The 11,188-nt window shown below is 49.1% G+C and overlaps 1 protein-coding gene and 1 pseudogene across 1 annotated transcript in view; one reads left to right on the plus strand and one right to left on the minus strand.

Moving 5' to 3' along the window:
• Positions 1 to 6,046, plus strand: part of Efcab8 (EF-hand calcium binding domain 8) — a 57,211-nt gene extending 51,165 nt beyond the window's left edge. Inside the window, exons 23-26 of the mRNA XM_026787289.1 lie at positions 2,626 to 2,758; positions 3,977 to 4,172; positions 4,241 to 4,339; positions 5,390 to 6,046. Coding sequence (XP_026643090.1) covers positions 2,626 to 2,758; positions 3,977 to 4,172; positions 4,241 to 4,339; positions 5,390 to 5,842 — 881 coding nt within the window. The 3' untranslated portion in view covers positions 5,843 to 6,046. The remainder of the gene's footprint in view (positions 1 to 2,625; positions 2,759 to 3,976; positions 4,173 to 4,240; positions 4,340 to 5,389) is intronic.
• A 2,698-nt stretch (positions 6,047 to 8,744) lies between these two features.
• Positions 8,745 to 9,629, minus strand: LOC102000652 (annotated as a pseudogene).
• Positions 9,630 to 11,188: the final 1,559 nt, after the last annotated feature.

The raw sequence follows: 11,188 nt of genomic DNA on the forward strand, positions 1-11,188 counted from the left end.
CTGTGGTCTTTTGAAGTAGTTCTTTCATTGGCCAAGTATAAACACTCTTTGTCCCAGAACTTTGCTAAGTTAGCTACACGTACTCAGATCCCTGAACTCTGCCATCCTGAAGTGTCTCCCTTCTTCTCTGTCCTGGTCTCTGCATCCTGTCTATGAGCCTGACTGTTTCGACACCATACAGCCATGAGATTATGCAGTTGCCTTGTGTCTGGTTCCTTTCACTGGACCTTGTGTTTTCAAGGTTCATCCCCATTGTCACAGTCCCTTCTTCTCTAAGGCTGAAGAGCATTCCGTCATAGATGTGTCATCTGAACCCATCTGTCAATGCATGCTGCACTGATGCCTGAGAGCGAGGGCAGATGATCCTGTTTTCAGGATGTGTGTGCATATGTAAAGGGGGGGGCTCACTGTGTAGGCCAGATTGACCCCAAATTTACAATTCCCCTGTCTGCTCCTCAGAGGGTTACCAGCCACATGCTTTCAGTTCTCTTGGGAAAATCACCAGAAGTGGGTGACTAGATCAAATGAGGTCCTCATTTCAATTTCGAGGAACGCTACACCACTTCCTAGAGTAGTTACCCGGGTTTCCATTCCTTTCTGCATGCTAACTGATACAGAGATGCCCATTTCCTGCTCTTCTGATAACACCCCGCAAATGAGGGGGAGGTGTATTTCTGTTCTCCGTGTAGAGGTGCTGAGCATTTTAACATAGCCTGCTGGCCATTTGCAGATTTCATTTGGACAAATATCTGTTCAAGTCTTTTATCTATTTTAAAATCAGGTCTTTCTGCTATTAGTATTCATATTTTACATAGTCTTACATATTTTAGTGGTTAGCTTGGCCCGTGTTAGTATGTGGTAAGGTATTTTTCCCATTCTATAGGTTGTCTTGTATGTACCCAGAAGCTTTTGTCTTGCTTTTGTAGAGCTCTGCTTCTATCTTTGCCTTTTTTGTTTGTTTTTTTCCAGAAGTCATTGCTGAGACCAATATTTAGAAATTTTCCCTGGTTGTTTTCCGGGCTTGCTACAATGTATTCTTATATGCTATGTGTGTTTGTGAGTGTGCGCATGTGAGTGCATGCATATGGAGATGTCTTGTGAATCAGATCTTCTCATTAGCCTGGTATTTGTCAGCTAATCTGAGGGGTCTGCCTGCCCCAGCCTCACTAGTGCTGGGTGATTTAGAACCTGCCTTTCTGCATTGACTCTGGTAATTGAACTCAGGTTCTCATGCTGACTTTATTGATTATTCCACCTCCATGAGTACTTGGAGGGGTTTTTCATTTCTGTTCACCAAGGATATTGGCCAGTAGTGGTTTTTGTTTTTGTTTTTGTTTTTTTTTTTACTTTGGTATCAGAGCGATGTTGGCTACATAAGTTTCTTAGACTATTTTGCTGTTTTGCTGTTCTCCCTGTACAGTTAGGGGATCAGATGCTTCAGGACAGGGGTCTTGGAGGAGACTTTGAGATAAACATGCTTGAGTTACCACTGGGGAGGGACCTGCACAACTGGGGTGGGTCACCCTGCTTCGGGAGCTCAGGATGACAGTTTACCAATATATGTTTCAAACACAGAGCACAAGGAGATTTTTCTGGATGTTGTATAACTGATCTGTGAAGACTGGAGTTGGTATTAATTCCCCTGAGCGTGTGTTTTCTCATTCACCTGGGTTTGAGCGTGAGGGGCTGGAAAGCAGATTTGGGTAGAGTCAGTTTACCTTGTCTTTGGGTATGTCAAAACGGAGATGGCGAGGCTTCTTGTGAGGCCCTCTCTCTTGATCCCATCCTAACCCATGCCTCCCACCCCTAGTGCTTTTAGGACAAGACTCAGTCCTGCCAGCTGCAGGGCTGGCTGGAGCTCAGCTGGTCCCACGGCTGCATCCTTCTGTCTAGGCCAAGCTTGGTTCTCACAGAGTTTCAACCCACACCGGGAACTCCTGGAGAAGCCAGTGACTCCTAGACTAGTGTTTCTTGCAGAGACGTCCCTGTCTGTCAGTTTAGTTGCTCTCTTATTTGCTGCTGGAGCTCTTTGGTTTTTTTCTTTCCTAGTTTTATAGTTCCATAGCAGGAGAATGGCTTACTTTTATTTATTTATTGTGTATGGGTCAGGGAGCGGTGGTTTCACACACAGCATGGCATGCCTGTGCCACTATATACATGTGGAGGTCAGAATTCACAGAACTCTACCACGTCAGTTCTGTCTGGGACTAAATTCAGGTCATCCATACCAGAACCAGAGCAGGACACTGACTTCCCCGTCTTCTGCTCCACTCTGGATCTCACCTAGATAGATCCTGGCCATTTTATGCCCTTGTCATTTCACGCATGAGCGCTAGGAGCCCGAATGGGGGTTACTGGGCCCTTGTCACACTTATCTCCCCATGCCAAGCTACACACAGTGCAGGATGCCTGAGACCTAAGCTCCAGTACCTCCTAGGGCTGGAGTCTGACAAATCTAGAGATTTATTGTGTAGCCGCTATAGTGCCTGGCACACAGCAGGCACTCAGTGTTTGGGTGAGTGGGTGGGGCGGAGCACAGGGCCACTTACCAACTCTTGGAGTGGAGGGGCAGAAGCAGTGGATTCAGAGAGTCCTAGTTCTGAACAGGGTCTGGTCATATCACAGGAACGTTCGGCCTGAACATTTGGAAGAGGCTGCAGGAGGCCACGATGGTCGATGGTCAGGAGCAGGCAGCAACTTCAGAGGAAAAGCCCGACTTTGCTGGCACCACCCTCAAGAAATCCTTCTTGGAGCTGCAGTGCGTTCCTATGGCCACCTGGGGCTCCCTGGCCTCCAGAAGTCTCTCACTGGGGTGGGGCGAGAAGCTTAGGATTTGCAGTCAACGTAGGGTCCCATTTAACCATCTCAGAGGCAAGACCCAGCAGCCAGGAAGAGCCCTGCTCCTAAGTTAGATTGAGATCTGCAGGGTGGCAGTGGCACCTGTAGAGGTCATTACCATTGGCAGAGGACTGCCCATGCCAATGCCCAAGGTGATGGTCCAGAGCAGACAGCTGTGTGATACATGGGAGAAGGAGAGGCTTGTTCCTCCAGCTGTTGCTTTTCCTCTGGGTTCCCTCCCACCCACCCACATCACCCACGCCATCCTTATTCCTTAAATTTCAAATGATTTCAGTTCCTTCAATTTATTATTATTATTATTATTATTGCTGGGCTGGGCATGGTGGCTCACACTCTTAGTTCCAGCAGTCAGGAGGCAGAGGCATGTGAGTTCAAGGCCAGCCTGGTTTACATAGTGAGTTCCAGGACAGCCAGGGCTACTTAGAGAGACCCTGTTAAAAAGAAAAAGAAAGAAAGAAAAGAAAAAGAAAATCTGTTTTTCTTTGTTCTTTATTGATGGCTGGAAATAAGACTCAGTGCCTCTAGTGACAAGGCCTTGGGTTTTACCCAGTACCATCACACCTGGTCTAACCTAGAGAAGTTACAGTCTACATGGGGAGATGGATGTGAAAACTCATGACTGAGGTTCATCTGACAGTTGTTGGGAATAGCAAGAAGAGAGGTTATTGAGAGGTCAGCCCCCCTCTCCCACCAGATTAAATGAGGAAGGTTTCATAGTAGAGACTGTGGAATTGATTTTGATGTAATTTTCAGCTACCTATGGAATCTTTATGGCTTCTATTGTCCCATCAAGGCATACTCTTCTTTCGATGGACAGTCTTGTGGGGGTTTATAAAACAAGGCAAGGCAAGAGCTTCCCTGGGGTGGGGATGTTTGCATATCCTGCCAGGGAGGTCTAGTTGAGGCCTGAATGGAAGAAAACACAGCAGATCTTGGGCTAGTATATCTGGGCCTTGCTCATGCTAGACAGTACTTGCTCAGTGCTGGGCCCTGGCAGGAGACAGGAAAGGGTTGGAGAGGGGCAGTCCCAGAAAGGGGAGGCCACCTGGCATCAGGGTGTATGTGGGGGGCTGTTAGGGAAATAGGAGGCCCGTGTTTTGAAGGAAGCCTCTCACAGCAAGGAACTGGCCCAAGCCCTGGTGTACCAGCGGCGTGAGCAGGCAGCACTGATGGCCCTCCTGCACGGGAAAGCAGAGAAGGAAGTTGAGGCCCGGGCCCGGCTGCACCAGATGTCCCGCATAGCCCCATGGACCAAAGAGCATTCTGTGGAAGACATCCAGGAGAGCTGGAATCAATGGGCTAAGGACAAGCAGGTGGGGACAGTTGGGGAAGGGGAGGGAACTCAGCTTCTGGCTACTGTTCTCACCTGTGACTCTTGCAGGCGAGCAAAATCGTGGGAGCAGCTTACAAGCCCAAGGAGCATGTTCGGAACCCCAAACTCCTGGCCACCAGAGTGCAGTATAGCTGGATGAAGCAGCAGGTGAGGGAACGAGACTGCATCTGAGATGCTGGACCATCTGAGGTCAGCAGACCCTATCCGGTCCATGCTCTCTGTCTATGGGAACGAGACTCATCTGAGATGCTGGACCATCTGAGGTCAGCAGACCCTATACGGTCCATGCTCTCTGTCTATGGGAACGAGACTCATCTGAGATGCTGGACCATCTGAGGTCAGCAGACCCTATCTGGTCCATGCTCTCTGTCTATGACATAAACTGGCCAGGCTGGCATGTTTTCAGTTGGCAGAAATCTTGTCTCTGGGAACACAGCCACTGGGCTTATGGAGGGTGGGGTCTCCTCTGGCCTTTCCTGTCTCTAGCTCCCAGAGCACTGTTATAGTCTCTGGCTACTCTTTAGCATATTAACTGCCCCTGTAGCCATGAGTGTAGGTAATCAAAAGGAGATGAGGGGTGTGTGGGTACTGGGTGCACAGGTGGACACACATGAAGGGATGGCTGTCCTTCATTGTGGAAAGGGCAATTAGAGACTTATAAAAGCCAGTCTGACTCCAAGCCAGTATACCTTGATGGGACAACAAGAGCCATAAAGATTCCTTGGGTACCTTGAAATTACATCAGAATCAACTCCATAATCTCCTTTCCCCATTTAATCCAGTCAGGTGACTGACCTCTAAAAGCCTGCCTGACTCTCTCTCCCATGATGCCCAAGGCTACAACTCTACTGGGGAGGTTGGTGTGAGAAGGTTCTGGAGGCTCCTCAGAGCCCAGCTCGGGAATGCTAATGGGAGAGCTGAGGTGTATCCAGGACTCTTTGTATCAGGCCCCACTTGAGGTCTAACTCATGCCTTGCTTCAAAGGAGAAGAGTCCCGGTGCCAGGCTCAGATCACAGACAAGTGTAGGGAGGAGAGAGTGGGAAGGTGGGCCTGCTCAGGCTGTGTGGGTTTCATAGCTGTGTCCTGGAGATTTACATGGCGCGGGAAGACCTGAGGGCTCTCCCTTGATGCAAGCTTGTTCTCGGTCCCTGGTACCACCAGCTCCAACAGATACTCACCTCCTGTTCTATTCCCAGATTTCCCCTCAGATCTACCAAAGCCTGTGTTTCACTGACCTTAAGCCAATCCAACAACCTGACTTCCTGATGCATAAGGTCCTGGACCACCAGGGCCGGCACATCCGCTGGGTGGCTAGCGATATCCGGAGTGAGCTGGATTTTATCCGGGGCCAGATCTTCATGGACTTGGCAGCCAGCAGCACACCTGCTGCGACCCCTTCCTCCCTCTCCATGCTTTCTCTGGGAGCATCAGCTTCCAGGGTTCTGGACTCCAACTTGTCTACCTCCATGAGACACCGTTCCTCAGTCTCCTTGCTGAGGCCCTGGTCAGCCTCTCCAGGACAGTCTAGCTCGTCCACATCACCCCAGACCTTGAGTCTGTCCCGCAAAGGCCAGAAACTGCCATGTCAGGGTCTCCCTGCCTCGTGCAGCATCCGAAGCACGGGGGAGCCACCCTCATGTTCTCTGTGAAGTGGGGCTCCCACCTCATGTTTTGAGGTGTCCATTCTTCTCTCTATTCTGTAGCAGGGGACCCACAGGGTCCTGCATGTTTCTGGCTCACTCCCTGCCAGACCCAGGGGATGCAGCCTTTTCTCCAGGGGCCCCACACTGCCTCTCTCTGGATAAGTCCAGCTATCTTCTGGCTCTGTACAATTCTAGAGATCAAAATAAATATTCTCCTGTGTCCTACTGGTGACAAGGCTGGGCTATGTTTCTCACCTGCTTGGGTCCCTGATCTGCTGGGACAAGTCATAATGCCTGGCAAGGCCTTGGGCAGACACAGAGGGAGCTGTACCTCAGGATCCCTGGGTGTTTGGCTGCCATGCAGCAGGCCCACCCCACCGGGGCTTTGTGTGGCATGGCAGGTATATCATATGGTAGGGATGCTGGATGGCTCAGCAGCCTGATTCAGCCTCATAGGAGTTATTCTATGTTGACAGTGTCTGCTTGTCCCTTGTCTCTGCTTCCTGTCCTCCTTGGCTACCAGGCACTTCAGCCCCAGGCATAGTATTTGGAAGCTGTTCTGTGCCTTGTGTTAAGGATATCTGAGCATGTATCAAATGCTCCCCCCCCCCCGGACTTGGAGCACCCTTCTTGTCCTGACCTCTGCCTGGCCCCTGGCCCTCTCAGAATGTCAAGTCCGGGGCATGTGTAGACATCTGCTCACAGAAGATTCTATTTAGAGGCCATGAAGCATGAGGTTTCACTGTCTTGAACAGGAGGCCTTTTCAGGAGCCTGCCTTGTGGCTCTGGGCAGAGCAGAGTCCTCAGGCCCATCCTTGCCATGGATGTGGCACCAAGTCACCTCCCAATAGCCCCAAGCATCAGGGCTAGCAAGTTCCTCACAGAGAACCTCTTTATGTTCTCTTAAATCTTTGTGTTTGTGTGGTACGTGTGTGTGTTCTCAGGTGTGTAGTCATACACACGTCTGCAGTTGCCTTTTCATGTGTGCATGAACTTGTGCAAGGTCCAAGGTTGCTATGCGATGCTTTTTCTCTTCTATATTGAAGCAAGGTTGCTAACTGAATCCAGAGCTCACTGATATGTGGGTCCTCATGCTTGCATGGCAAATGCTTTACCCACTGAGCTGTCTCCCGGCCCCTCACATGTCTATGTGTGGGGTGTGCCGAGTCCTGGTGTTGTGGGAGCGGAGTGCTGAGAAGTTTGAGACCCACTTCTGGCTAGTGTGCCAGGAGGTCCTGGGGCCTCCTGAGCAGACTGGGGGTAGCAGCCCTCCAAGGCACACCGGCTTCAAGTTTATACTGTAGGTCATTCCTAACAAAGGTAAATCTACAGTAAGAGAGCCTTAAAATGAGGCCCAGGGCCTTGGTGGCTCATGTCTCTCTCAACAGAGATGAACCCTTGGGGTAACCTAATACAGACGGTGACTAAACTGAGCTCCCTGCTGAGGTGATTCTCCATGGGACAAGTGGACATTTAAAACCAACGATTACAGCCTACCCCTTGTCAGCTTGACACAGAAATACATCGCTTTAAAAACCACAACCTTTCATGCCTTGTCCCAAAGTCTCATGTTTATTTTATAGTTATAATATATAGTCTAGCCTTTTAAAAATTGCTTATTTTATGTAGCTGGGTGTTGTGCGTGCATGTGCTCTTCTGTGTACCATGTATGTGCAGCACCTACAGAGGTCAGATACCCCAGGACTGGAGTTACAGACATCTGTGAACCACCAATCATGTGGGTGCTGGGAATCAAACCTAGGTCCTTGGGAAGAGCGGCCAGTGCTCCTAACTGCAAAGGCATCTCTCCAGCCCAAATATAGTTTGAAAAGTCCCCCAAATCTTTTTGAAATCCCTGTACTTTAAAAGTTCCAAATTTCTTGACTATAAGCTCCTGTGAATATAATAAACAAATTACATTCTTCTGACATATAATGTTACCAAGCAAATATTCTTTATTACAGAAGAGAAAATGAAGGTCATAGCAAATGAACAAACACACCAAAGGAAAAGTAAAATCTAGTAAGGAAAAGATCAAAGTTTGTAGCTCCAATGACCAACATCTGGTGCTTGAACTATAATGTTCTAACTCCCTCGAGCAATGCTTTATCCTTTAACATCCCATAACTTAAATATTATTATATATTTTTACAACATAAGCACTCATGCCTCGATCAACATCGCATGGTAAAGAGATAGAAGAAAACATAACCATCTACTTAATATATGTGTAAGCACATTCTCAACAAATAAGACAAAAACATTCATGCCAATGACAATCATTTCTGTAACCGGTCATGTGACCTTAGCTGGTATTTATGACTCCATCTTCTACTACCTATTCTGCATTTCCTCCACTCCCAGTAAGCACCTTAGTTGGTCTTGGTTCTTTACCTGGAGAAATTACTCCTATCTTCATTCCTCAGGGGTCTAAGCCAGTGGGTCTCTCAACTTGTGGGTCGCGACCCTTTGCAGGGAAGGTCGAATGACGCTTTCACTTAAGGCCACAGGAAAACCACAGATATGTACATTTCATAACAGTAGCAAAATGATAGCTTTGAAGTAGTAACAAAAAAATGGTTGGGGGTCAGCGCAACACGAGGAGCTGTACTAAAGGTCTGCAGCATCAGGGAGGTTGAGAACCACTGCTCTAGAACATGTGTCATCCTTCCCGGGCTGTGCTGCTGTAGTTTTCACTGACCTTAATCATATTTCTTCCATCTAAGACATACTCTTCCTTCCACTGTGGACAAGAAGTTCTTTTTTTTTGAAGTGATTCTGCTTTCCTTCACGTTAAGCCAATCATGGAATTTCACAGTGATTTCTAGGATGGGGCAGAAGGAAAGTGTGTTCAGGATGATGGAGGCCACGGCCTGGTTGGCCTGAGAAGGTGCAAGCAGGGGGGGCCTCACTGGGGAAGCTGGAGGAGCACCGACTGCCCCGCTGGCAGGTAGGTGATGTTCCGAGAGCGAGAGAGAGAGAGCTGGTAAGCAATGTCCTCAGCTGCTTCCAGCTTCCGCAGCTCAATCAGGCCATCGCCTGCCGTGGCCAGGGAGTTGGCGATCAGCTCGGCTGCCTTGGAGTCGCCCTCAGCAGAGATGATGGCTGCCTTCTGCTGCTCAGCCTTTTCCACCACAAATCTGGCCCTCTCCGCTTCCTGCTGAGCCACCTGTCTGGCTTCCACTGCTTCTGTGAACTCTTTCCCGAAGGTCAGATGTGTCAAGGACACATCATCCAGAATGAGCCCAACTGTTGCTGCTCTCTCTGTGAGGTCATCGCTCACCTGCCGGGAGACCAGCTCTCACTGGGTGATCAATTCTCCAGCATCAAAGCGAGCCACCACTGACTTGAGGATCTCTGTAGTGATGGAAGGCAGCACCTGCTCATCATAGTCCTCGCCGATGCTGGTGTAGATACGAGGGAGCTGGCTGACCACCGGCCGGAAGAGGATACGTAGTGTGATGTTGACGTTCTGCAAATCTTTGCTACCAGTGATGACTGGTACATTCCGTGGGCACGAGCGACAGTCAAAGATAATTGGTTTCTGTACCCAAGGGATGAGAAAGTGAGTCCCTTCCCCTACCACGACGTCCTGTACTCCACGGAATCGGTCAAAGATGACAGCTCTGTGTCCAGCATCCACATTATACAAGGCGGAGTTCAGCAAGCCTCCTGCCACTGCTAAAGCCGGGCCGAACTTCCCGATGGACTCAAACACTTTGGCAGCCATGATTCCTTCTGTTGCACCCACTCACACCTGCTTCCACTCTGATCTCCACATGAATTCCCCAGCCTCGTGAACTGCCGGAGAAGAAGTTCTTGATCAACCACACTTCCTACCACGTTGACTTGAGGGCGTTATGAGCCAGAGTGTCCAGGGGGAAGGCTTAGCTTCTACTTCAAAGGGATGTTTACTGTGCCTCCTGGTGGAAGCCTATGTAATAGTCAACAACATCTGTCTCACACCTGGAAGGCCAGGAGCCTAGTAGTTGTTCAGCACATGAAGTTAAGTATCTCAGCAGTTAAGTATCTCAGCAGTCCAGTTCTGTTACCAAAGTTCTTAAGGGTTCCTGAAGAGCCACTGGTCCTTAGTCCATATTGGAAGCTGACCAGAAATATCAGCAAAGAAGTCAGCAGTGGCAGGAATGGGGTGAATTAACTCGTTGGCAAGAGGGAAGGCCAAGTGAGTAAACAGTGAATGCCCTTCCTTTTCCCTTTGTGATGCATGAGAATGGCCTCCACAGGCCCACCCCTTTGAATGCTTGGCTCTAGTTAGTGGCACTGTTTAGGAAGGATTAGGAGGTGTGGCCTTGTTGGATAAAGCATGTCATGGGGTGGGTTTAGAGGTTTCAAAAGTCCAGGCCAGGCTCTCTGCCTGATGTCTGCAGATCTCAGCTACTGCTCCAATGTCACAGCTTTCTGCTTCTCACAACAGTGGTCATAGATTAAACCTCTGAAACTGTAAGTAAGCCCCCAATTAAATGCTTTCTTTTATAAGGGTTGCTTATAGAGAGTTCCAGGACAGCTAGGGTCCCATTACAGAGAAACCCTGTCTGGACAAATAATCTTCAAAATGTTATGTGTATGGATGTTTTGCCTATATGTCTGCATACCATATGTCTGTAGTGCCGGCAGAGGCCAGAAGAGGGCAATGGATCCTCTGGAACTGCAGTTACAGACAGTTGTTAGCTGCCATGTGGGTGCTGGGAATCAAACCCCAGTCCTCTGGAGGAGCAGGCAGTGCTTTTAACCACTGAACCATCTCTGCAACCCCCTGAGCCTTAAACAAAACAAAACAAAAACATACAGCTCCCAAACAGTCCATGTCTTTGTCTTGTCTGACAGGGTAGGGGTGGTTGTGGGAGGGGTGAGGGGATGGATGGACGGATCTCCAGCAGCTGTGGGCTGTTGTGATAACATTCTAACAGATAACAAGCAGCAGGGAAGGGCACATGACTTCTGGGAGCAGTTGCACTCAGGACAGAACTTTGATGCCAAGGTTGATGCTAGCTGTGATCAGCAGGCCAAGACTTTTGCAGTTCTTCCCCATGGCCAAAAGAGGGAGCTATACCCTTTCTGGAAGAATTACAGTAAGTCAGACCAGAGATGAGACAGGTACCAGACAGGGTTGCCTGCCATAGCTTTCTGGTGTCTACTGATGGCTCTGTGCCTCTTTGCATGGCTAAATCATTGTGACCTCTCCTACCTTAAAATGCCCTCTGACAGGCAAGATGGCAACTACATTTTTTTTTTTTATGGTGCTGGGAAACAAACCCAAGCTGACTGGGAGTTGATGTGGTGGGCACAAGGCACAGTGGGACACTGCAACTGTACGTGAGAGAGAGTAGGGCA

This window comes from Microtus ochrogaster, linkage group LG8 (assembly GCF_000317375.1).
Source record: "Microtus ochrogaster isolate Prairie Vole_2 linkage group LG8, MicOch1.0, whole genome shotgun sequence".
NCBI lineage: Eukaryota > Metazoa > Chordata > Mammalia > Rodentia > Cricetidae > Microtus > Microtus ochrogaster.